The 27,204-nt window shown below is 42.4% G+C and overlaps 1 protein-coding gene across 4 annotated transcripts in view; it reads left to right on the top strand.

Moving 5' to 3' along the window:
- Positions 1-2,683: 2,683 nt before the first annotated feature.
- The window catches only part of slc44a5b (solute carrier family 44 member 5b), a 54,403-nt gene continuing 29,882 nt past the window's right edge, over positions 2,684-27,204 (top strand). For 3 of the 4 annotated variants that reach the window (XM_021603366.3, XM_021603365.3, XM_090235232.1), the window contains exons 1-2: positions 2,698-2,890; positions 26,087-26,135. In XM_021603366.3, the coding sequence (XP_021459041.3) occupies positions 2,854-2,890; positions 26,087-26,135 (86 nt within the window). In that variant the 5' untranslated portion in view covers positions 2,698-2,853. Of the gene's footprint in view, positions 2,891-26,086; positions 26,136-27,204 lie in introns of all 4 variants that reach the window. The other variant, XM_090235234.1, reaches the window with a different exon arrangement.

The raw sequence follows: 27,204 nt of genomic DNA, 5'->3' as shown, positions 1-27,204 counted from the left end.
CAGGTGACTACCTCATGAAGCTGGTTGAGAGAATGCCAAGAGTGTGCAAAGCTGTAACAAGGCAAAGGGTGGCTACTTTGAAGAATCTAAAATGTAAAATATATTTTGATTTGTTTATGTCACGCCCTGACCTTAGAGATCCTTTTTTGTCTCTATTTTTGGTTTGGTCAGGGCGAGAGTTGGGGTGGGCATTCTATGTTTTGTGTTCTATGTTTTCTATTTCTGTGTGTTTGGCCGGGTGTGGTTCTCAATCAGAGGCAGCTGTCTATCATTGTCTCTGATTGAGAACCATACTTAGGTAGCCTTTTCCCACCTGTGTTTTGTGGGTAGTTGTTTTCTGTTTTTGTGTCCCTACCAGACAGAACTGTTTCAAATTCGTTCTTTCTCTTTGTTATTTTTGTTATTTCAGTGTTCAGTTCAAATAAACGTATGAACACGTACCACGCTGCACCTTGGTCCTCTCCTTCCAACAGCCGTTACAGTTTAACACTTTTTTGTTTACTACATGATTCCATATGTGTTATTTCATAGTTTTGATGTCTTCACTATTATTCTACAATGTAGAAAATAGTTCAAATGAACAAAAACCCTTGAATGAGTAGTTGTGTACAAACATTTGACTGGTACTGTATATACATATACATTTTTTTTTTACTGAACAGGTGGGGCTCAAAACACATGCCCTGAATGACGAGTCACCACTGACAATACCAGAGATATATTTTTCGGAGGGAATTGAATATCTTCAACTGCATTGAATGCATTCTGATCTCCAGGACTAATCAGGATGTAGATGAAAGTTACTTCAAAGCAGAAAAAAACAACTCCTCATTTCAGTGCAGCAAATCAGTAAATCACCATATAATCTGCCCGAGGGAAATCAATCTCTTTTTATTGATTGCGTTTCTGAAACTTTAGTACTTTAAATGGGTTTCATCGACGTCAGCATTAGAGAGAGACAGAAGCAGTCTTTGGTCAAGGTATAACAGCAATCCATGCTTTGGTTTTGTTTCCATGGCACATTTTAGCATTTGTGGCACAAATCCCATTAAAGTTATCGTACCGAATTTAGCATTTTTCGCTAATATCCAAATCATTCGAAAGTGTCTAAAATTGATTGTGAAGCTCAACAAAGTCACTTATACATGATTTGAACATGATGCGCTTCAATGGGATTTGTGACACAAATGCTAAAACGTTAGCACGTGGGAACGTTGCCAGGGAAACTAAACCAAAACATGAATTACTATCATTCCTTGTCCATAGACTGCTTACAGGGTAAGAAAAACATGTATTTTTGTCATTTGTATGAACCATCCCTTTAAAACATATTCCCTTATTTGAACACAGGGTATGGCTTGTAAAATAATGATAAAGAAGTTGTATTTCATGTTAAAGTACATAAAACATAAATATTCAGTACAAATAGGCAGATATGCACATTACATCCTGCCAGCACCAAACCTACAGTATGTTCATGGCTTTTCCTACCCTCTGCTGCCACCTCCTGGCCATGCTCATCTACTGTAGTGTGTGTGTGTGTGTGTGTGCGTGTGTGCGTGTGTGTGTGTGTGTGTGTGTGTGTGTGTGTGTGTGTGTGTGTGTGTGTGTGTGCGTGCGTGCGTGCGTGTGTGTGTGAGAGAGACGTTCCCAAAGAATTTGAGCAATGGTAAGAGTCCCTCGATAATTAACTTGTCGTACTGAGATGGACACTTTCAGCTCAACACCACTTTTCTCCACTGGATGTCACATGCTTAAAGGAGCTCTATGTGAGGACTATCTCAAACCACTCTTAACTGGTTAGGGGTACAGACTTTGTGTCATGCATGACTAGTAATGTTAATTGGATACTTTTGCTTGAGCTTAACACTCATTGCTTTGCCTTGACCCTAACATGACATTTCTCCCAAATCCTGGCAGGCAGAGATGGGATCTGTGCTGCCACAAGAAGCCCTGCAGAGGACAGTGATTCTCCACAAAGGGTCCATGTCAAAGTCAAGGGACGCTGCACAGTAAAATAGTGAACGTTGTCTGAGAGAAAGCTCTAAGTACAGGCCACAGAATTAGGTTATATGCTATCAATCCATTCTTACTTCTGGTGGATATTAGCAATAGAGCCAACTGGATATAGACCAACTATATCAGTCAGCCTATAGCTATAGATTGCATCAAAGAAATTATCATTTTAAAGTGTTCTCGTATCACTCACTCAAAAAAAAAGAAGCCAACTGACATTTACTCCTGACCTGTTGCACCCTCTACAACCACTGTCATTATTATTATTTGGCCCTGCTGGTCATCTATGAACATTTGAACATCTTGGCCATGTTCTGTAATAATCTCCACCCAGCACAGCCAGAAGAGGACTTGCCACCCCTCATAGCCTGGTTCCTCTCTAGGTTTCTTCCTAGGTTCCGGCCTTTTCCAGGGAGTTTTTCCTCTAGCCACCATGCTTCTACACCTGCATTGCTTGCTGTTTGGGGTGTAAGAAGGGCTTTATAAATCAATCTGATTGATACATTGCTTTCCAATTTTACTAACACATTCACAATATAGATTATGGTGACAGTGTCAAGTGTGAATCAGGGCTATATCGAGATTCATGTATAACATTCTTATTTGCCATCAGCGTGCCTACCTTGGTGCCAGTCTCTGAATGCGTCTCCTTTAAGAGTGTTTTATCACACGGTTGATGACGCTCTCTCGTGCTGTAAACACGGCTCGCTCAGCTGCGTGGCGGAGACAGCTCATACCAAGGGCCCGAGGTAGGCTACTGTATTTACGTAGACTGGGCTATTAAAACGCTGTTCACCTCCTCATATGATATCTGCAGAATCTCCTGTCTGAGGTGCAATGGCTAGGAAGACTGACATTCCTCCTTCATACTATGGTGAGTCGCCACGTTCGTCTTTGTTTAACGTCGGTAACCGTTCTTTCTTCAAGACATGACAAAGGATAGCCTACAACAGTATGCTTACTTTTGTTATTGGGTCGCTTCTGGCGCTAGCTCTGATTTCCAAAATCTAACATTGTAGCAAGATACAATACAATATTATGCACATGTAACGCTCATATAAAGCAATACTTTGTTACAAAACTGGATGCCGAATTAACCATGCGTGTTGGCTACCAAAATAACAATGTTTTAATTTCGAAAGTAGGCCTACTGGATATAATAATGTCATGATATTGTTTAATTCACTCCAGTCATGAAATGTAACACAAGTGAAACTTTCTATTATAGTTTGGCTATGGAGCTCTGCTTTTGTTGATCACAGAATACAGTGCACCCTCTTGGGGATTAACACTTGGCGTGCAGTGTACACAAACATATTGGTACAAAAGGTTATTGTTACAGTTTTAAACGCATACTCTGGTTAAATTCAACAATTATTATTAAAACGTTTCCATTTTCCTGTTCAACCATTGACAATGGATGACTTAAATGTATTGGTTTGATGAAGAAAACAAGTGAATTGCATCTGAAAGCCAAGATAAACAACAATGCTCATAAACAATGTCCATTGTTATTTGGCAAATAGGCAAGCAATGTAAAGAGAGTATTTGTTTCCCTTTGTCCCTAAGTGACAGTTTTCGGACTGGTTGGCATATGGATATTCAATCTCTGGGCAGATTGACTGTCCATTAGCTGGTCCTCTTTGTTAGGTTGTTTATGAAAATGATATAATCCTGGACTCGTGCCAGATGCCATAGAAGCCACATAACTACAGTATTTCAAGTGTGAAATGACAGCTTTTATGAGCAATAATACGGTAATAACACAGTTTGCCGCAGATTATTAGACAAAGGAGCACTGATACAGTATTGCAGGCAGAGCTATGTAAGCTCTAGCTATGGCTTATGTAATTACAGAGTAATAGTCAATACACTGAAGGCTATTTTACTCATGTCTGTTGTTATTACAGAAAGTACATGTCACAACGTCTTATAAGTAGTGATTTTAAGGTCATGATTATAGGATGGCTTGACCCTCATTATAATCAATCATTACTGTGCATGATCAATCATTATAATTGGGTCATCCTTATAATAGCTGAATAGCTGAAACCAGTGTGTGAGCCAGCCCAGTCCAAGCAGCTTATCTGAACACATACAGTATCTTATCCACAATGTAGTCTTTGAGACAACAGGCAAAGGTAGGCTACACTTCCCTAGTATTTATTTAGACAGTGAAGCAACATTTTTTTTATTTGGCTCTTATACTCCAGCATTTTGAATTTGAGATCAAATGTTTTCATGCATAGCTATCTGTTTTACCATTTTGAAATGAATGCACTTCATGTACTCTACATGACCAAAAGTATGTGGCCACCTGCTCGTCAAAAATCTAATTCCAAAATCATTCCATTAATATGGAATTGGTCCCCCCTTTGCTGCTATAACAGACTCCATCCACTCTTATGGGAAGGCTTTCAAATAGATGTTGGAACATTTCTGCAGGGATATGCTTCCATTCAGCCACAAGAGCATTAGTGAGGTCGGGCACTGATGTTGGGCGATTAGGCCTGGCTCACAGTCGGTGTCCTAATTCATCCCAAAGGTGTACGATGAGGTTGAGATCAAGGCTCTGTGCAAGCCAGTCACGTTCTTCCACACCGATCTCGACTAACCATTTCTGTATAGACCTCGCTTTGTGCACGGGGGCATTGTCATGCTGAAACAGGAAAGGGCATTCCCCAAACTGTTGCCACCGGTATCCTCTGTATATAGCCTCGCTATTGTTATTTTACTGCTGGTCTTTAATTATTTGATACTTTTATTTCTTATTCTTATTTTTTAATAAATGTTTTAAACTGCATTGTTGTTAGGGCTTGTAAGTAAGCATTTCACCTGTTGTATTTGGCGCATGTGACAACTAACATTTGATTTGAAGTTGGAAGCACAGAATGGTGACCTTAGGCTTGTGTGCGGCTGGTCGGCCATGGAGACCCATTTCATCACGCTCCAGAAGAACAGTTCTTGTGCTGACGTTGCTTTCAGAGGCAGTTTGGAAATTGGTAGTGAGTGTTGGAACCGAGGACAGATAGAGGTTACGTACTGTGAGATTGCGTGGTCTACCACTTCTCGGCTGAGCTGTTGTTGCCCCTAGACGTTTCCACTTCACAAAAACAGCACTTCCAGTTGACCAGGGCAGCTCTAGCAGGGCAGAGATTTTATGAACTTGTTGGAAAGGGGCATCCTATGATGGTGCCATGTTGAAAGTCACTGAGCTCTTCAGTAAGGCCATTCTACTGCCAATGTTTGTCTATGGACGTTGCATGGCTGTGTGCTCAATTTTTGTAAATAACAGCTGGTGCACGATATCTAAGGAAGTCTTGAGGTTTTGCTCGCCTGAGGTAAAGTATCTCATGATAAGTTGTAGACGACACTATCTACCTAGAGTGTTTTCATCTGTATTTTTCGTAGCTGTTTACACACCACCACAGACTGATGCTGGCACTAAGACCGCACTGAATGAGCAGTATTCCTCCATAAGCAAACAAGAAAATGCTCACACAGAGGCGGCGCTCCTAGTAGCCGGGGAGTTTAATGCAGGGAAACTTATATCAGTTTTACCAAATTTCTATCAGCATGTTAAATGTGCAACCAGGGGGGGAAAAAAACTCTGGACCACCTTTACTCCACACACAGAGACGCATACAAAGCTCTCCCTCGCCCTCCATTTGGCAAATCTGTCCATAATTACATCCTCCTGATTCCTGCTTACAAGCAAAAATTAAAGCAGGAAGCACCAGTGACTCGATCAATAAAAAAGTGGTCAGATGAAGCAGATGCTAAGCTACAGGACTGTTTTGCTAGCACAGTCTGGAATATGTTCCGGGATGTTCCAGTCATTGGCTTCATCAATAAGTGCATCGATGACGTAGTCCCCACAGTGACCATACGTACATACCCCAACCGGAAGCCATGGATTACAGGCAACAACCGCACTAACCTAAAGGCTAGACCTGCCGCTTTCAAGGAGTGGGACTCTAACCCGGAAGCTTATAAAAAATCCCGCTGTGCCCACAGACGAACCGTCAAACAGGCAAAGCGTCAATACAGGACTAAGATCGAATCGTACTACAGCGATTCTGGTGCTCATCGGATGTGGCAGTGCTTGCAAACCATTACAGACTACAAAGGGAAGCACAGCCGAGAGCTGCCCAGTGACACGAGGCAAATAACACTGAAACATGCATGGATGGATTACCAGGACGTGTACTGCAAGAATGCGCTGACCAACTGGCAAGGTTGAGGTTGAGCGCCAGTTCTAGGTCGAAGAGGCTTCTAAACAGCTTCTACCCCCAAGCTATAAGATTCCTGAACATCTAATCAAATGGCCACCCAGACTATTTGCATTGCCCCCCCCCTTTACACTGCTGCTACTCTGTTGTTATCTATGCATCGTCACTTTAGTTAATAACTCTACCTACATGTACATATTACCTCAACTAACCGGTGCTCCCGCACATTGACTCTGTACCGGTACCCCCTTATATATTGTCTCACTATTGTAATTTTACTGCTGATCTTTAATTACTTGTTACTTTTATTTCTTATTCACATTTTTTAAAACATTTTTTTTAACTGCATTGTTGATTAGGGGCTCGTAAGTAAGCATTTCACTGTAAGGTCTACTACACCTGTTGTATCCGGCGCATATGACTAATACACTTTGATTTGATTGAGTGTTTGTTGCAGCTCGTTCCAGTCGCTCGCGACCCAGGGATGTGTCGGTGTGTCCAAACTTTTGACTGATACTGCACATATTCTATTCTTATTAACAATAAAAGTGACTCCAATATGTCACAATATCTTATTTACCAGTAATTTATATTGGGCACAACAGCATCTGAAACACAACCAAAACAACTGCAAATGCATCCAACGAGTTTATAGAGTCACAAGCTTGATGTAGTCATTGCATGCTACGAGTATTGACCCACATACTAAACTTTTGACTAAATTGAAAACACTAAGTGAATATGTGTATATACAGTGGCAAGAAAAAGTATGTGAACCCATTGGAAATACCTGGATTTCTGGAAAAATGTGTCATAAAATGTGATCTAATCTAATTCACAACAAAAGAAAAACACAGTCTGTAGACATTCACAGTGCAGGGTGGGAAAAGTATGTGAACCCCTTGGACTGGTTGACCCTCCTTTGGCCACTCCAGGAGGCATATTTTCTTTTGTTGAAGCGTATTTTCTTCTGTTGATTTACTTCTGTGTTTTGGGTCGTTGTCCTATTGCATCATCCAACTACTGTTGAGCTTCAATTGGCGGACAGATAGCCTCCTGCAAAATGTCTTGATAAACTTGGGAATATATTTTTGTGTCGATGATAGCAAGCTGTCCAGGCCCTGAGGCAGCAAAGCATCAGCAAACCATGATGCTTCCTCCACCATACTTTACAGTGTTTTACGTATTGTAAACTCATCAACAGAGATGTTAGCCTGTCTTTAGCTGACACTCTGGGATTCTTCTTAACCTCATTGAGCATTCTGCGCTGTGCTCTTGCAGTCATCTTTGCAAGACCGCCACTCCTAGGGCGAGTAGCAACAGTTCTGAACTTTCTCCATTTATAGACAATTTGTTTTACCGTGGACTGATGAATATCAAGGCTTTTAGAGATACTTTTGCAACCCTTTCCAGCTTTATGCAAGTCAACAATTCTTAATCTTAGGTCTTCTGAGATCTCTTTTGTTCGAGGCATGGTTCACATCAGGCAATGCTTCTTGTGAATAGCAAACTCAAATGTTGTGAGTGTTTTTTTACAGGGCTGGGCAGCTCTAACCAACATCTCCAATCTCGTCTCATTGATTGGACTCCAGGTTAGCTGACTCCTGACTCCAATTAGCTTTTGGAGAAGTCATTAGCCTCGGGGTTCACATACTTTTTCCAACCTACACTGTGAATGTTTAAAATATGTACCCAGTATAGACAAGAAAAATACAATAATTTGTGTGTTATTGGTTTAAGCACCCTATTTTGTCTGTTGTTGTGAATTAGATGAAGATCAGATCAAATTTGATGACAAATTTATGCAGAAATCCAGGTAATTCCAAAGGGTTCGGATACTCTTTCTTGCCACTGTATAGTGTATCTAGTCCCCCCATTTGAATGTGTCATATAGTGTATTCAATTGAATCAAAAGTTTAGTATTTGGGCCCATATTCATAGCATGCAATGACTACAACAAGCTTGTGACTCTATAAACATGATGGATGCATTTGCAGTTGTTTTGGTTGTGTTTTGGGATTATTTTGTGCCCAATTGAAATTAATGGTAAGTAATGTATTGTGTCATATTGGCGCCACTCTTTTATTGTTAATTAGAATATAATATGTTTCTGAACTACATTAAAGGGATACTTCGCGATTATGAAAATGAAGCTCTTTATCTACTTACCCAGGATCAGATGAACTTGTGGATACCATTTTTATCTCTCTCTGTGCAGTTTGAAGGAAATTTCTAACTAACTTTAGCACAATGACTGGAAGTCTATGGTAAAAGCTAGCAGGCTAGTTTTACCATAGACTTTGTCATTGCACTAACGCTAGTTAGCCTTGGCTCGCCAAACTACCTCTAACGTGATTTATACTGGACGCAGAAACATTAACAACGTTATCCACCAATTCATCTGACTCTGGTGCAGTAGACAAAGGGCTTCATTGCCAAAATCCTGAAGTATCCCTTTAATGTGGATGCTACCATCATTACAGATAATCATGAATGAATTGAGAATAATGATGAGTGAGAAAGTTATAGATGCAGAAAGGTCATGCCCCATAACATGCTAACCTATCACCATTACCACCAACTGGAGAGGTTAGGATTGTCTTGGTTCTATGATATTTATGCATCTGCTACTTTCTCACTCATCATTAGTCACGATTCTTTCAGGATTGTCCTTAATTATGGCAGCATCCACGTTAATGTAGAAGTGTTCAGAAACATATTCTATTCTTATTTACAATAAAAGTGACTCCAAAATGACACACAATACATTATTTGCCATTCATCTCTATTGGGCATAGCATCATCTGAAACACAACCAAAGCAAACTGCAAATCCATCCAACAAGTTGGTCGAGTCACAAGCTTGATGTCGTCATTGCGTGCTAGGAATACGGTACCAAATACTAGACGTTTGACTAAGTGCAATACACGATAAGTGAATTTGTCCAAATACTTATAACGCCTTCAAATGGAAGGACTAGATACTTAAAGTGCTTTCATTTCTAAATGGTATAAAAAAAGATACTGTATGTATGAAAATATCCTCACATAAAAGGTGACATTATGTACTGTCACCTCATAAAACACAATGCTGGAGTATAGAGCCAAAGTATAGAGACAAGTTCTAAATAAATATGTAGGGGAGTGTCTATAGTAGAACTTGTCATTGTTAGTGAGTGTCATGGTCCGTATATTCAGTATGACTTCATGGGAAAGTTGCAGTGTCTGTCATCTCTCTCCACACTAACCCTGTGTGTCACTCGGTTCCCATGACTCCAGGCCCCTGCCAATCATGTTTCTAGCATGTCAGCTGGAGTTTGACCTCTTACCCCAAACTCAGGATTCAGCCCACACTTTAACGGGATAGTTCGGGATTTTGGCAATGAAGCCCTTTATCCGCTTTCTCGGAGTCAGATGAACTTATGGTACCATTTTTATGTATCTGCGCCCACTGCTAACTAGTGTCAGCGCTATCTTAACGCAAAGACTGGATGTTGTCGGGAAAGGCTAGCATGTCTTTGCGCTAAGCTAGTTAACGAAGTCTCGCAAAACTACCTCCAAATTCCTTCATACTGGACGCAGAAACATAAAAACGGTACCACATGTTCATCTGACTCTGGGGAAGTAGATAAAGGGCTTCACACAAAATCCGGAACTATCCCTTTAACACTGTGATGAAGCAGAGCTAGAGAGAAAGCTTTACTGCAACATTCTGAACATAAAGTTTCAACATTTGATTGTATGCTTATGGTGTAAACTACCTGATCACTCCAATGCAACACGTTGCTGTAATTATCTAAAGGATGGGAATAAGCTCCTCCATCTGAGAAGGGAATTGAGGCTCTGCGTCTTTAAATGCAACCTGGGCAGTTGGAGACTTAGTCAGTGGCGCATGGGATGGAGTTGTGCTGACTCCCCATGTTTAGGTCAGCTGATCTGTTCAAATGGCCTCTCTCTGGTGCTGTTGCTCAGTCAGCCAGCCTGTCCAAATGGTCTTTCACAGGCAGAGAGGGATACTAGGGGTAAAAAGTCTATCGTCCTCCCCAACCTGCCTTTAGCAAAATGGAAATGGATGAGATAGTCACATACACACACACACACACACACACACACACACACACACACACACACACACACACACTAGGCAAGCAAGCAACAATACACATAGATTTGATACACACTTGCAGACATGCTCAGTTTGTGCACATTCTATCACACACCAACTTTCACACTTCCAGTGCTTTTTCACAGACAATCAAAAAAACGTTATTAAGTGACAATTTAGATAGAGTAGCGTTCACCGTCAAAAAATGATGAGCTGGGCACCTTAATAATTAACACATTTCTCGCATGATCAGCTTGCCTGAGTGTGGCATTTTTACACCCATGATTGGCTTTTAAGTGCCTCGGCTCTCTTCTACCACTCACTCAATATGAAGACTGATGGTATCACAGTGTGGTACTCCTACACACCTTCGTTTACTCTGTATGATGCTCGTACTCATTATTTTGAACAAGGTTATGTTCTTCCCATGTGAAATGCCTCAGCACTTTCCTCAGACTATTACAGTGGAGCCTATCACGGTTGCCTGAAGTTTCGGAGATGATGACAGACTTGAGTCAGTTAAAAACTTCCACAAGCACACATTGTATCAAGTCAGGCGAACATGAACTGCCTTTTCTTGACCCTGCGCAAATTGAACAGAGTTGGCTCTAAATGGACAACTATGTCTCTTTGTTTCAGGCAACGCTATGCACACAGGCGTTGCTTCAATATCCAATTTGCAGCATGGATACAGTCCCTCTCTGTGTTGGACTGCTGGGCTAACTTACAACGACAGTGATTTATTAAGCACAACCCAAAGACAGAGTGAATGAGACGGCTGCAATCGCAGCATGCAAACAGCTTCAGGTCTTTGTTTGAGTCTGTGATACTGTGAGGTCGGGGATCATGATGACGGTGGTGGAGAATACACGGTGTCGAATGATTCAGGTCCAACAACCGATTCCACACACAGCTGGATCATTATCCTGAGATGAAAGTCATCGATTGCTGCTCCCGTGTTATTTATTCTGTACGTGGGGCTGCAGAGGTGAGGGCCTTTATGTAAAACACTTCAGGGATATGCTATTATACTGGGTTCTCAGCCAACTCCACATTGATGTGAATTAGAAAATGACTGAGAAATAGAGAGAGGAGAGCGAGAAAGGAAAAAGCGCTTGAGGCATAGGCTTATGAGAATCCCTTAGCCTGAGGATAAGCACCAAGAGGTTCTAAATGAACATTAACCACATTAAGAGGCTGGCCCTCCCTCAAGGCCCCAAAATCAATTCTTACTGTCACTTAATCAATTAAGTTAACTAAGTGATTGTTTTGGGTACTGGCTATAACGCCACATGCAACTTTAGTCAAATTGGCAACAGACTGATATTAGAGAGTTGTTGTGCACGTCATTGAAGTGTCACATTTGATTAGATGTTCAGGAGTCTTATGGCTTGAGGGGTAAAATATGTTTAGAAGCCTCTTGGACCTAGACGTGGCGCTCTGGTACCGCTTTCCGTGTGTATTACTGTGAATTGTTAGATACTACTGCACTTTTGTAGCTAGGAACACAAGCATTTCGCTACACCCGCAATAACATCTGCTAAATACGTGTATGTGACCAATCACATATGATTTGATTTGATCACTGTATTAGGGAGAGGATTTAGTCTGAAATGCAATGTGTAGTGTTAATAACAATAAAGGAACAACATTGCATGCGTTTGTGTGTGTACTTGATTTAGCATTTAAACTGTGGTGCCTCTCCCCAAACCTACATATTACACAAGTCCCCGAAGGTGAATCGAGATTAATAAACAGGCGTCGTTTCCCGCGTCTCACCACTAAAATCCATATAAACCCAAACCAAAGCCAGTTGAGCCTGTCACTGGTCCAGAATGAGACTCATTTCACAGGAAAACAGGGCTGCTAGTGACATGCCTGGGGACCTAGCCCCCCCCCCCCCCCCCCACCTCCCATCACACCCTGCTACATCAAACAAGTAGCCAAGGTCACAGTCCCCCAAACACACTGCCTGCTTGCCTCTCTTTCTCTCTACTCTGGCTCTGTCTGCTGCAGGCTAGCTGTCAGAGGCTGACACTAAAATGCTAACCCTAACCCCCTGGGGGAGCCCACCCTGTGCCCTGCTGCCTCTCTCCCTCCTACAGAGTGGATGTCAGTGTGGTGTCTTACGGTTTTGGAACAGGGGGCTGTTTAAATATTGCTCCTATGTTGAAGTCCACTCCAGATATGCCAGCCACAGTGCATCTGTGGTTCTGGTGGCTCAGTTGGTTGGAGCATGGTGGTTGTTAAGTCAGAGTTGTGGATTTGATTCCTGCATAGGCAGAGGATCTATTGGGGGTAATTGAGTTAAGCTGAGTGAGGACTCAGGAGTCTGATATAAGTGCAGACATTTGGGAGTTCTAGTTTGTTAAAGGAGAGGATAGACTTTTCCAGGTGTATGTGACATTAGTGAGAGCGATAGGGAACAGTGCTGATAGAAAGAGAGTGGTTGTGTATGCATGTCCTAATAAACTAAAATATAATACAGCCCTCTAGAGTGTTTAGACCGCTTTGATTTCTTCTGTGATGGATTCCAAATCCTTTATTTAGGTTGGGCCATAGCAGGGAGAGTGGGTAGTGTGATCAGCATGCTGCACCCAATGTGAGGCTCAGCGCGGTTTTATGTTAAGGCAGTTCTCACTGTGTGTGTGTGTGTGTGTGCATGCTCGCACGTTCAGTGGGGTTTACTAATATACTAATAACACTTTGAAGCCGAAGGTCTGCCCTAAAGATCCGCTCTCTTGACCCTTGGTGTCCCAAGCTTGTGATAAGTTGGGTTTGGTGGAGGGTTATGACAGAACACAACACAGACGGACTGGGTCGATACAGTATACAGGCCAGAGAGAAGAAGATGAGCCTCAAAGAACTGCTACGGTTTTCAAATCAAATCAAGTGGAATTGTATTTGTCACGTGCACCGAATACAACTGGTGTAGACCTTACCGTGAAATGCTTACTGACACGCCCTTAACCAACAATGCAGTTTTAAGAAAAATAAGACTTAAGAAAATATTTACTAAATAACCTAAAGTTTAAAAAAGGAACACAATAATGAGGCTATATACACAGGCTGTACCGGTATTGTAATATGTACATGTAGGTAGGGGTAAAGTGACTCTGCATAGATAATAAACCGTGAGTAGCAGCAGCGTAAAAAAAAAAGGGGGGGGGGTGTCAATGCAAATAGTCCGGATAGGCATTTGATTAGCTGTTCACCCATCTTATGGCTTGAGGGAAGAAGCTGTTGAGGGGCCTTTGGACCAAGACTTGATGCTCCGGTACCGTTTTCTGTGCGGTAGCAGAGTGGCTGGATTCTTTGGCAATTTTTGGGGTCTTCCTCTGACACTGCCTGGTATAGAGGTCCTAGATGGCAGGAAACCTGGCCCCCGGTGATGTAATGGGCCGTACGCACTACCCTCTGTAGCGCTTTGCAGGGTAGAGTTATGGTAAGGGCAACGGAGAGCTTTGTACATGTCTCTGTGTGTGGAGTCTACACACAATACCCCATAATGACTAAGAGAAAACAGGTTTTTAGAATTTTTTTGAAATGTATTAAAAATAAAAACAGAAATACCTTATTTACATAAGTATTCAGTCTCTTTGCTATGAGACTTGAAATTGAGCTCGGGTGCATCCTGTTAACCTTGATTGTCCTTGAGATGTTTCTACAACTTGATTGGAGTCCACCTGTGGTAAATTCAATTGATTGGACATGATTTGTCTTTATAAGGTCCCACAGTTGGAGGTGCTTGTCAGAGTAAAAAACAAGGTGACCAAGAATCCGATGGTCACTTTGACAGAGGTCTAGAGTTCTTCTGTGGATATGGGAGACCCTTCCAGAAGGACAACCATCTCTGCAGCACTCCACCAATCAATCAATCCATCAATCAAATGCATTTATAAAGCCCTTCTAACGTCAACTGATGTCACAAAGTTCTGTACAGAAACGCAGCCTAAAACCCCAAACAGCAAGCAATGCAGATGTAGAAGCACGGTGGCTAGGAAACACTCCCTAGAAAGGCCAGAACCTAGGAAGAAACCTAGAGAGGAACCAGGCTATGAGGGGTGGCTAGTCCTCTTCTGGCTGTGCCGGGTGGAGATTATAACAGAACATGGCCAAGATGTTCAAATGTTCATAGATGACCAGCAGGGTCAAATAATAATAATCACAGTGTTTGTCTAGGGTGCAACAGGTCAGCACCTCAGGAGTAATTGTCATTCAGAGTATCTCTACCGCTCCTGCTGTCTCTAGAGAGTTGAAAACAGCATGTCTCGGACAGGTAGCACGTCCGGTGAACAGGTCAGGGTTCCATAGACGCAGGCAGAACAGTTGAAACTGGAGCAGCAGCACAACCAGGTGGACTGGGGACAGCAAGGAGTCATCAGGCCAGGTAGTCCTGAGGCATGGTCCTAGGGCTCAGGTCCTCCGAGAGAGAGCATTAGAGAGCGCGTTAGAGAGAGCATACTTAAATTCACACAGGACACCGGATAAGACAGGATAAAGGGTCCAGATATAACAGACTGGTCCTAGCCCCCCGACACATAAACTACTGCAGCATGAATACTGGAGGATGAAACAGGAGGGGTCAGGAGACACTGTGGCCCTGTCCAACAATACTCCCGGACAGGGCCAAACAGGCAGGATATAACCACACCCACTTTGCCAAAGCACAGCACCACTAGAGGGAAATCTTCAACCACCAACTTACCATCCTGAGACAAGGCAGACTATAGCCCACAAAGATCTCCCCCACGGCACAACCCAAGAGGGGGCGCTAACCCGGACAGGAAGATCACATCAGTGACTTAACCCACTCAAGTGATGCACCCCTCCTAGGGATAGCATGGAAGAGCACCAGTAAGCCAGTGACTCAGCCCCTGTAACAGGGTTTGAGGCAGAGAATCCCAGAGGGGAACCGGAGAGAGGGGAACCGGCCAGGCAGAGACAGCAAGGGTGGTTAGTTGCTTCAGCGCCTTTCCGTTCACCTTCACACTCCTGGTCCAGACTACACTCAATCATAGGACTTCAATAAAATAAAGACTTAAAGGTTGAGACCGAGTCTGCGTCTCTCACATGGGTAGGCAGACCATTCCATAAAAATGGAGCTCTATAGGAGAAAGACCTGCCTCCAGCTGTATGCTTAGAAATTCTAGGGACAGTAAGGAGGCCTGCGTCTTTTGACCGTAGCGTACGTGTAGGTATGTACCGCAGGACCAAATCGTAACGATTAGGCCTTTATGGTAGAGTGGCCGGACGGAAGCCACTCCTCAGTAAAAGGCTCATGACAGCACGCTTGGAGTTTGCCAAAAATCACCTAAAGACCCGCAGACCATGAGAAACAAGATTATCTGGTCTGATGAAACCAAGATTGAACTGGAGGAAACAACTGGAGGAAACATGGCACCATCCCTACGGTGAAGCCTGGTAGGGGCAGCATCATGCTGTGGGGATGTTTTTCAGCGGCAGGGACTGGGAGACTAGTACGGATCGAGGCATAGATGAACGGAGCAAAGTGAAGAGAGATCCTTGATGAAAACCTGCTCCAGAGCACTGAGGACCTCAGACTGGGGTGAAATTTCCCCTTCCAACAGGACAACGATCCTCAGCGCACAGCCAAGACAACAAGGCAGGAGTGGCTTCGAGACAAGTCTCTGAATGTCCTTGAGTGGCCCAGCCAGAGCCCGGACTTGAACCCGATCGAACATCTCTGGAGACCTGACAGAGCTTGAGACGATCTGCAGAGAAGAATGGGAGAAACCAAAAAAGACTCAATGCTGTAATTGCTGCCAAAGGTGCTTCAACAAAGTACTGAGTAATGGGTCTGAATACTTATTTAAAAGTGATATTTCAAATGTCTAAAACCTGTTTTTGCTTTGTCAATATGTGGCATTGTGTGTAGATTGATGAATGAATAAATAAAAAATTTGAATTTAGAATAAGGCTTTGCCTCATCAAATATGAATGAAAAGAGAAGTTCTCTCAAACCTGCACGCTGTGCTTGCTTTGCTAAGCTATTGATATTTGCAATGCGGAACGTTGAAGTTTTTTTTTCCTGCATGACACCATGCTGAAAAAAGGGTGAAAGGGGTTGAGAAACACCCGACCCTCAAAGATGAGAAACACCCGACATTCTGCAGCCAGCCACTCCGTCTAATTATGTTCATGAATGGGCAGAATGGAAAAGGCCAACTGAAAGGCGTCTCAGCTCCAACCCAGGCGCTGCACCTGCAGTGGTGGAGCCGTTTGCCTGGCCACCCTATGAAAGAAGCCTGTGTTACATAGTGGAACATGAGGACACTGGTGCCTGTGTCCGCCTGTGTTGTTGTGTCTGTGTACTGGATGTGTTTATGGGGAAAGGCTGAGAAAGTCGGAGGAGGAGGAGGGGAGAGAGATGAGAGCAAGGGGAAACAGTGCCATACTGTACTTGGGTTGACATTGACAACAGTGTATATGAGGACAACCAAAAATACAAAAGCCCAATATATATCTCCATAAAGAGGCATTTAATCAAGGAATATACTGCTGTTTTTGTGGCCTTACCTCATCCCTGAATAATGATTTTATAACAGACACAAATACAGTCAGTCTGGCATCCCTTTCTAGCCTTTTTACAAAGCCTCTTCAGCCCTATCACAGCCCTCTACCAAGGACATCCAGTCCGACCAAGGCTAATGACACAATTCAGTTCAGTAAAAGAGAATTTTTACATTTACAGTGATTTGAAAAGATCTTTGCCTAGTAGTTTTTTCTCTCTCCCAGTAATAAGATACATTTTAGTTTCTGCTATATCTACGTTGCTCTCACATGGAACTAGACCAAGAATTGACTGAATGAATTGTTATATTATCCGGTATCAGACAGACTATTTGCCTGGTGAATCAGTTTGGGCACGAACTCCATAAGTCTACACTATTACAACCAGCCCCATCAGGAGGGCTCCAGTAGTAACAGCATTATGTTCTCTTCCACCAAAAAACTTGAAATACAACATGATGAAAAACACCCTCAAATGATTTTCCCTGAAGCGCTGAGCTTTATCACCCCACGCCGGGCTGTTACGTTTGGAAAGGCTCCAGCACAGGCATTTTGAAGTTGCTTCCCACCACTCAGCTTACTGTTTGGAATCGGCCTGACTGAAACGAAGACTGTCTAGTTGAAACTCTCCTATAATACTCACCGGACAATTTTTTTTAGGTACTCCACCCCGTTTAGGAAAATGGCTGTGGCTTGTTATATAAAGCAGGCAGACCGGTATCGAGGCATTCAGTGACTGTTCGATTGAATGTTAAAATGGGCAAAACAAGTGACCTAAGCAACTTTGAGTGTGGTATGATCGTCGAATCCAGTATCTCAGAAACGGCCGCCCTCCTGGGCTTTTCACGCACGACAGTGTCTAGGGTTTACCGAGAATGGTGCGATTAACAAAAAACATCCAGTTAGCGGCAGTCCTGTGGGCGAAAAACAGCTTGTTGATGTCAGTGGTTGAAGGAAAATCGCAAGAATCGTGCAAGCTAACAGGCAGGACACAAACAGACAAATAACGGCACAGTACAACAGTCGTGTGCAGAAATGCCTCTCGGAATGCACAACTTGTCAATCCTTGTCACAGATGGGCTATTGCAACTGACGACCACATTGGGTTCCACTCAAATCAGCTAAAAACAACAAGAAGCGGCTCCAGTGGGCACGCGATCACCAACACTGAACAATTGAGGAGTGTGAAAACATTGCCTGGAACATGACAGTGAGTGGCCTGCGCAGACCCCAGACCTCAACCCAATAGAGTATCTTTGGGATGAGATGGAACGGGTTGTTTGCAGCATGAATGTACCGCCGTCCAATCTGCAGCAACTGCATGATGCCATCGCGTCAGCATGGACCAACATCCCTGTGGAATGTCTCCAACACCTTGTAGAATTCAGGCTGTTTTGGAGGCAAAGAGGGGGGGTTATGACCCGGTACTAGATGGGTGTACTTAATAAACTGTCCGGTGAGTGTATATCTTCAAGGACATCCATTGATTAACCACTGAATGATTGGAATGTGGAATTTGAGGGGAGTGACACAACTTTGTTAAACCATCAATCTGTTATGTCACGGTCAATGATGGCAGGTCAATGCTGTGGTGTAGATTGACCCATAATCTTTAGCTTTGGCAGACAGAGGATGCAAATGGGATTGGAGTACAATGATTTGTGATATGTAATTCCATACCCAGTCTGCTCTCAATGCCCCAGAGAGTAGCTATAATGACCAGTTCATTTGCATTGGATGATGAAATCTCCATTGGATGATGAAATTCTCCTACAAAAATTGCTAACATTAGACATGAGAGATTTGCTGAGCCTTGTTATTTGCTTGGACAAATAATGGCCACTAGCCTCTGTCTAGACTACGGCATCTGGCTTCGCAAGACTAACCCCTCACTACAGCACACATCACACATACTTGCAAACTGTACATTGCATTTGTGTATACATATTGCTAACATCCTCATTCCATATTTAAACACTGTAAACACAAACCAACTACAGACACATACTACCTACAGATAACTACAGACTAGAGGTCGACCGATTAATCGGAATGGCCGATTTAATTAGGGACGATTTCAAGTTTTCATAACAATCGGAAATCGATATTTTTGGGTGACGATTTTTTTATTTGTATTATTTTTTTTATACCTTTTATTTAACTAGGCAAGTCAGTTAAGAACACATTCTTATTTTCAATGACGGTCTAGGAACGGTGGGTTAACTGCCTTGTTCAGGGGCAGAACGACAGATTTTCACCGTGTCAGCTCGAGGGATCCAGTCTGGCAACCTTAGTTAACTAGTCCAACGCAATAACGACCTGCCTCTCTCTCGTTGCACTCCACAAGGAGACTGCCTGTTACGCGAATGCAGTAATCCAAGGTAAGTTTCTAGCTAGCATTAAACTTATCTTATAAAAAACAATCAATCATAATCACTAGTTAACTACACATGGTTGATGATATTACTAGATATTATCTAGCGTGTCCTGCGTTGCATATAATCTGACTGAGCATACAAGTATCTGACTGAGCGGTGGTAGGCAGAAGCAGGCGTGTAAACATTCATTCAAACAGCACTTTCGTGCGTTTTGCCAGCAGCTCTTCGTTGTGCATCAAGCATTGCGCTGTTTATGACTTCAAGCCTATCAACTCCCGAGATGAGGCTGGTGTAACCGAAGTGAAATGGCTAGCTAGTTAGCGCACGCTAATAGCATTTCAAACGTCACTCGCTCTGAGCCTTCGCTCAGCCTTGCTGGTTCGAAGCCCAGGGAGGAGCGATGAGAGGGACGGAAGCTATACTGTTACACTGGCAATACTAAAGTGCCTATAAGAACATCCAATAGTCAAAGGTTAATGAAATACAAATGGTATAGAGGGAAATAGTTTTCAAAATTCATAATCAGTCGACCTCTACTACAGACAACCTATTTGTCTGTGCCCTACGTGCACAACATGCACCGTCATCTCTAATTTCATACGTAAATCATATATTTATCAAAAATGTATTTAATACATTGAAATACATCTGGACATTATAAACACCTGCTCTTTCCCTGACATAGACTGACCAGGTGAATCCAGGTGAAAGCTATGATCCCTTATTGATGTTAAATCCACTTCAACCAGTGTAGATAAAGGGGAGGAGACATGTTAAAAAAGGATTTTGAAGCCTTGAGACAATTGCATTTAAAAAATGTGTCTGAAAAATATATGATTTGGCCAAATCTTTATATTATCTAATGCATTGTGGAAATGGATCTAAAAATATCTATATTTTAAATGTAACATAAACTAAACACACTGAGTTACTTCTTAATCTGTAAATATTTTATTTAAAACTATTCTAGAACTGAATATGGGTTGTTGATTGACTTTGGTGGGTTATTTCATCTGATTTCATAGCTGTACAGAAAATTGTTTGAGCGTTTATTGAACTGATATTCCATTTAAGTTCAATCTTACCTTCAAATAGGATGCTGCTATCATAAAGACATCAGGCAGGCACCATCAATGTGTTGGGTAGATGTTTTACTCTGACCCTTCAGCTTCTATTAGCCATATATGTTTCAATTGTGCTAGACAAAAGTGTTGCACCTTTCTATTCTCAAAGTTTCTACAGATTGTAAATTAAAGATGCAATGTTTTGATAAGAGTAAAACCAAAAACGACCAAAAACCATCAATGTTGGTGTGGACAGTGGAATTAGTACTTAGGTGTATTCATTGCAGATCAGCAATTTAGAATTTAAAATGATGTGCATTATCCTGAAAAAGGATTGCAGCGTGTCTTAACATTTTTCTTCCACATTTAGTCCATTCCCTTTGACAAAATTCTTAGCATTGACTCACAATTCCAAGCCTTATTCACCATTGCTTAGTGCTTACACATACAGTATGATCTTCAGGGCTGCACAGAAATTCTCAATTAACTTCAGCCTTTGGAAACAAAATGGGACAGACACATTTGAAGACATTTCTTGAAGTAATTAGTTAGAAACATGACAGTCAAAGCTTAGAAAATCATGCAGTTCTAAATGCTGGGGAATCAAATTTGAAATAAGTATATGTTACTTGACTGTTTATTGAACACCTTATTTAGCAAAAGTTCAATATTTACCTTCAAAAATGATGCTGCTATCTTTAGGACATCAGGCACCATCAGTTTGCACCCTCGATGTTGCTGTGCACGGGTTCAACAGAGCCAACACAATGATGTTATCTAACTGCCACAATATGCCTCGCAGGCATTTTCCACATTTTGTTGACTATAGCCCTTCGTTCATCCTGACCCCAGCAACACATCACACATCCACTACTCTCTTTGCACTGGCCAAGTCTGAGTACAGTCATCAACCAAGGCCAAGTATACTGGTGGTTCAGTGTTACTGGTGAATGTCGGGCCCGCCGGTAATGTATAATGGGTCTATAGTCAGTTTTGTGAACCAGAATAAAGCTCAGAGGCCTTCTGAGAGGAGGAAATGCCAGGCTACTGTGGTGAGTACACTAATAAAGCTAAGCGTTCAGGATTCACAGGTTGTGCCCAATAAGCAAATCCTGGTTTGGTGTGTTTGTACTGATGAGAATCTAGTGAATTTCAGCCACTCATGTTGTTGATTAATGTTGTAAGAGTGCTCTGGAAACTTGCATTTAGGTCTGTGAGTATATGCACCCAATAGTATGGTATAGACATTGATCGCCAAGCTGGTGACCGCTTTTTACACCCTAACAAGAGGCTGATGCCCACGGCCCCCATTGGTTCCCCAGTAGAACACACTGGCGGGCCTCTGCATGGACTTACTGAGTGTTCATCACTGACATAGAGAGAGAGCGATATCTCAGGCTCTCCCAAGACAATTTCCTCCTGCCCCTTGCTGTTGCACAATCTGTCCTCTTGCCGTTGGCTTCCCTTCATCTCTGTATGAATTCCCATCCTCAATCCTCCCCTTGATACCGACCCGTCTGTTTTCACCACGATGGCTGACAAAGACCAGGGAGCACTCAGTCGCTTGAAATATTCACACACATAGCAATATCTATGAAAAAATGTTTTCTGTCGATTTGCATTCTGCCTGGTTGCTTGAGTTCCGGTCCAACAGATAGCCAGCTCACAACCCCCGGCAGCTGGAGCTCTAATTAGCTCTGATATGAGTTAATGTGATGCAACCTGCCAGCCACCGGTTTGTAAGAACATCCACCGGGATATAAAAACAACTTAAGGCAACTAATGATGCATCACAGAAAGGTAGCAAGTTTCTATTAGTATCATACGCCTTGCGGAAGTGCTGACACAGATCCAACCAATCTCCTACTGCACAGGACCCACTTTCAATATCTACTCTGAAGCCATATACTGTAGGAATTGTCAATGGCGAGTCTGTTTGGCCAATAGTCATTGCCAGTTACTCGAGCTGGCTGTGAAAGTTCTGTTGGAAGCGTCTATAGCAGGGGATTTCAAACTTTTCTTGCCCAGGGACCCCCCACACAGGCAAACCGGCAACCCAGGGACCCCCATCATGTTATCAACAACAAAAAAGTAATGTCTTGTCGTGAATGTTAATGGAAAATAAGTAATCAATATTTCAAATTAATAGATTTGGTAGACAGTGTCATTATTTTGACCTCCCCACAGTTCATTGGAAGAGGAAGTGGAAACTAACATCTAAGTCTATTAGCTAGAAAGGTATCTTTGCGGTGTAGAGAAAATGTTGCTGTTGTAAAGATAATTTCCAGCAATTCTAAACAGTTTGGCATGGAGCTGAGAGACAATTTTGCAGTTTTAAAGCTAATTTCCTGCAAGTCTATGCATTTTGCCATGGCTAATGCTATGTTTCTCCGCTTTTGATTCTCCCCGAGTGTCTAGCTTTTATTTGATTGTAAAGCCTTGTTCTTATTGTCAGTTAGAAGTGACTCAAATCATATAAAAATAAATCATATTCAATTCAAAACTGTTCTCTTTCTTGAAGTCTGAACAGCCAAAAAGCACATGGAAACTGATATTTTAAGCCACATTTTAAAACCACCTTCATGGGTTATTTGAAGTCGGATACAAATCTGATTCTTGGCCAATTGGATATATTTGCCCCTCAAGTGGTTTTTACATTGTTATTTGGCATATCTTGTTGCTTGCTAGCTACTCTGTTGACAGTTTGACAAGGACATGTGGTAGCTAACTAGCTTGGTAATTGTCCACAAACAAATAGGGAATGTGCTAGAAAGCGAAGCAGCTACCTAGCTAGCTAGTTGACTGCTTTGGCTAGCCAAAAAGGACTTGTTTTGTAAGTCAGATCATTATCACACTACAATTTTGAACATTCAAAGCAACTGGGAAATGTCCATGGCAGGCATTGTTGTCACCTTAGCTTGCACGAGCATGAGCACCACCATAAATTAGCCTACACCACTGTGCGCGGACCCATCGTTACCATGTCAACTAGCGTAGCCATGTCAGCAAAGGACTTTTGTCAGAACACACACATACGATTTGGTCACTTGTAAGAAAACGGATTTGAAAAGGAAAACTGATTTGAGCGTTAATAAGGCCTACAGTGTGAACGAGGCTTTACTTTTCAAAGATAGTAATGTTAACTTGACACTGAAACAGATTTTCCATTCTTTAAAATTAACACTTAGACGGCCTGCCTAAGAATTTTCTATACAAAAAAAAATAAAATGCTCCAATGACTGTAATTTCCTGGATGCAGAGACATAAAAAGGGTATCCGCGAAGGTATTCTGTTGCAGCTAGTGATGGTCATAAAGTAATAATGTTCCACATAAAAAATCCCCCAAAATCCCCCCCTCCCAAATAAAATCATGGGCCCCCTGCAGTACCTCGTCCGCGGATCCCAGTTTGAAAACCCCAGGTCTATACCTGGTGCAGGTGTCCTGGGTCCCATTCCAACATCTTGCACTGATTTTAATGCCAAGTTTTTTTTTTGTTGCTGCTTTTGCCTAAGGAAATAGATGTTGTTGCTGTCATGACCTTCACGTCTTGGAACATGGCAAGCTAAAGCATACTGCCATAGTACAGTAAATGGCATTTCACTGCATCATTGATGTCTCATATCTTTATAGCATCAATTTGCATCCGTGTCTCTATCATATCGATGTAGTTTGCCAATTAAAATAAGTAAATGTGCTGTATAAGGCACTAGCACACACACTAGCCTGGTCCCAGATCTGTTTGGGCTGTTTTGCAAACTCCTGTGGTCATTGTCATGCAAAACATGACCAGGCTATTAACACACATCAACTACGACTGCACCTGGTCCTGTGTCTACGTGTCCTTGGCTGAGAGATCCAAGAAAATCTCCAAGGTCCCCATCTTTTTATTTAGAATCAAAACACAACAGCAGTACAGAACAATAGGCTCCATACTCAGTGGTTTGGATTATAGTGTTTCTGTCGCAAGGGTTATGGGTTCAATTCCCTTGGATCTGATACATTCTGTACATCGCTTCGGATAAAAGCATCTGCTAAATAACTAATGACTCTTCCGAATGTTATGCTAATTAACTAATGACTCTTCCGAATGTCATCCCTGAATATCCTAACAGTGCCGCTCAGAGAATGTCTTCAACCAGAAAAGATGAACATCACAGCCATGGGATTGATCATCGACATAAGAGTGATTCCATGCGTCTTTCTCACTCTCTCGCCGTCTCAGCCAATGACATCCAGTGATTAATGAGTGCTCAGTTAGGAGGCCCAGTGCATAGTACAGTATCCATGGTTCTGGGTTCTGCCAAGTGAGCTGTATCTCTCAGAGCAGAAGCAGGTCTTCAGAGACAGGCAGATGGGAGATAAGCCCACTCATGCTGCTCTGAGAAATTACACTCTGTGTGATGATGAATGTGCTCACAGGAACCGTTCATACTGCAACTCCATGGGGGCACTAGCAAACCATATGCATTATGCATACACACACGTGTGGGCATACACGTCGACACACACACACACAAGTTTACAGGCAACAGGCACACACGTGCGCATGCACACACACACATATACACACACACACACATAACCAGATTTTTAGGAGGGCCACGTGGGGTGGTGTATAGTGTGTTTAAAGTGGGACTGATAACATTTACAGGGTCAAGTGGAGATTCCTGTGCAGTGACCCAGATATGCCTTCTGTGCTTCTGTGCAGTTAAATTCGATGATTTATATACCCCCAAAGGCTCTGTGTGAAACACAGAACTTTCTGTTATCTGTAGCAGTGGTTCCCAAACTGTGGGGTGGGACTCAGTCCGGCTTTCAACTTACTCTTGAAAGTTGTAATAGTAGAATGCACAAGGTGCAATTTTGAAATTGGGTAATGCATCATCAGTTTTCCTCTTGTCATTGCATACCTTAGAGATCTATTTATAACTTGTCAGAAATGTCCAGAACCACTAGTCTATGCCAGCTAATGTTTTTTAAGTCCATAGATTTTGTTGTAATCTTTGAGTCACTCAAATATCACATGAATACACATACGACATGGCAAAATGTATAGAATTACAAGACAATTAGCTTTAAAACTGCAAAATGCTCTGTTCACCCTATGACAAAATGTGTAGGATTGCAGGAAATAAGCCTTCCACCAACAAGAGGCTTGTGTACAGAGTATAAGACAGAAATAGACGTGGGATGTTCCCCCGTGCTGAATTTGGGAACCCCTGATCTATAGTAGCTTGGCATCATGTTAGTACCTCAGTACAGCTACATAGGATGTGTCCCAAATGGCACCCCATTCCCTACATAGTCCACTGCTTTTAACCAGAGCCCTATGGGTCCTGGTAAAAAGTGGTGCACTATATAGGGAATAGGGTGCCATTTTGGACACAGACACAGAAAGGACTTGTGAACTGGGATAGTTAGTGCCCTCCCAGGCAGTTGCATGTTATGTTTATTGCAGGACAGGACCAGACACAATATTATGACTAATGTGTGCTGTTGTTTTACTCTCTCATTGATCGCCATGAGCATTCCTGTCAGTAATGCCATGTGCAGTTATCGTATGTTTCTCGAGGACAGTTTCTGCTCTATAGTCTAAGTCTACATGCAATAACTTATAATTTGCTCTCTTACATGTCACTTGTCTGGTTATTGGAGATTTACTGTGGATGTTCCTGTTTCTAAGCCTTGTAGTTCACCAAGGGCACAGTTGTTTTGCATGTTAGAGGCTAACCATGCAATGATCTGCTTCGCTTACAGGTGAGCCACGCAAGTTTGACCCGGGCTTCAGAGGACCTATCCATAACAGGTACTGTATCCTCTGGTCTCCTCCAACTTCCCTTGCACGAAGAAGCAATAGAAACATGTTCAGTAATGCGCTTGTAATTGACTCCACGTTGGACGTTCAACAGCGTACTGATAGTTATTCCCCAAAGGTTGATTTTTGATTTGCGCCAAAGATGGGCCTATCGTCTTCTTCTCAATCTGCCATAGAATTGAATTGTGCATTCTATCAAAACCACTACACATCTTATTTTATTCTTCTTCTATTATCTCCAAATAAAAATATGAACCTCATTGTTTCATAAGCTCTTTTGCACGTCACTCTATGTGTTGACGGATTGATAATTTGCCAGGCACTGTTAATGGAGAGGGAGGCTGAGTGCTGGCAGCTGTCTTCGCTACATCACACAGATCAATAGCTATTAGTCACACGATCGGCTGGCGTTAGCCCAATGACACACATTGTTAACCAGCCTGGGAGACCGGAGGAACACAAACTCGTATATCACAGGGAAGCAGCCAATTTAAGTACTTCTTTCCAACATATACCATTCATGTATAACCTGGCTACGTCCTTTCTATTTGAATGCCTGGCTTTATCTAGTACATATACCAATGTCCTGTTGTTATGTCTTGTTTACATTTGTTTGGATTGTCATTGGCTCTCACTGGAGTCCGCCATCCCACAAGACAACATCGTAAACAAGATTTCTCAATTACCAATTTAGGATGCAGCTGTGTATGTCTTATAGCCTTTCAACTTTGTGATTTTACTCTTTACACCACTAATTTCTGCCCTGAAGCGTTTCATTACTTCATACTGTAGAATAGACATATTCAGGACCAGCTTCATATACACTGCTGGGGAAAGCATGTCGTCCCCCCCACGAGCCTTTATCTCACCCTCGCAAGTTCGTTTTACTCCTACAGCTGTGGACTAAAGTGAAGACACTTTGATGTTTATCTGGCTTAGAGTTTCTTTTTAAATGAGAACTGAGAGAGGACTGACTCTCCTTCGGTTGTCTTTTTTTCTCAGAAGCTCACCGCCTAAATTAAGTCTGTATCTGTGGTTATTGAACAGTCCTCTAAAAGAG

This window comes from Oncorhynchus mykiss, chromosome 5, assembly GCF_057628025.1.
Source record: "Oncorhynchus mykiss isolate SJ-2025 chromosome 5, ASM5762802v1, whole genome shotgun sequence".
In the NCBI taxonomy this organism is placed as follows: Eukaryota; Metazoa; Chordata; class Actinopteri; order Salmoniformes; family Salmonidae; genus Oncorhynchus; species Oncorhynchus mykiss.
The sequence above is the reverse complement of the archived record's forward strand: the minus strand, read 5'-3'. Positions and strand labels throughout refer to the sequence as shown.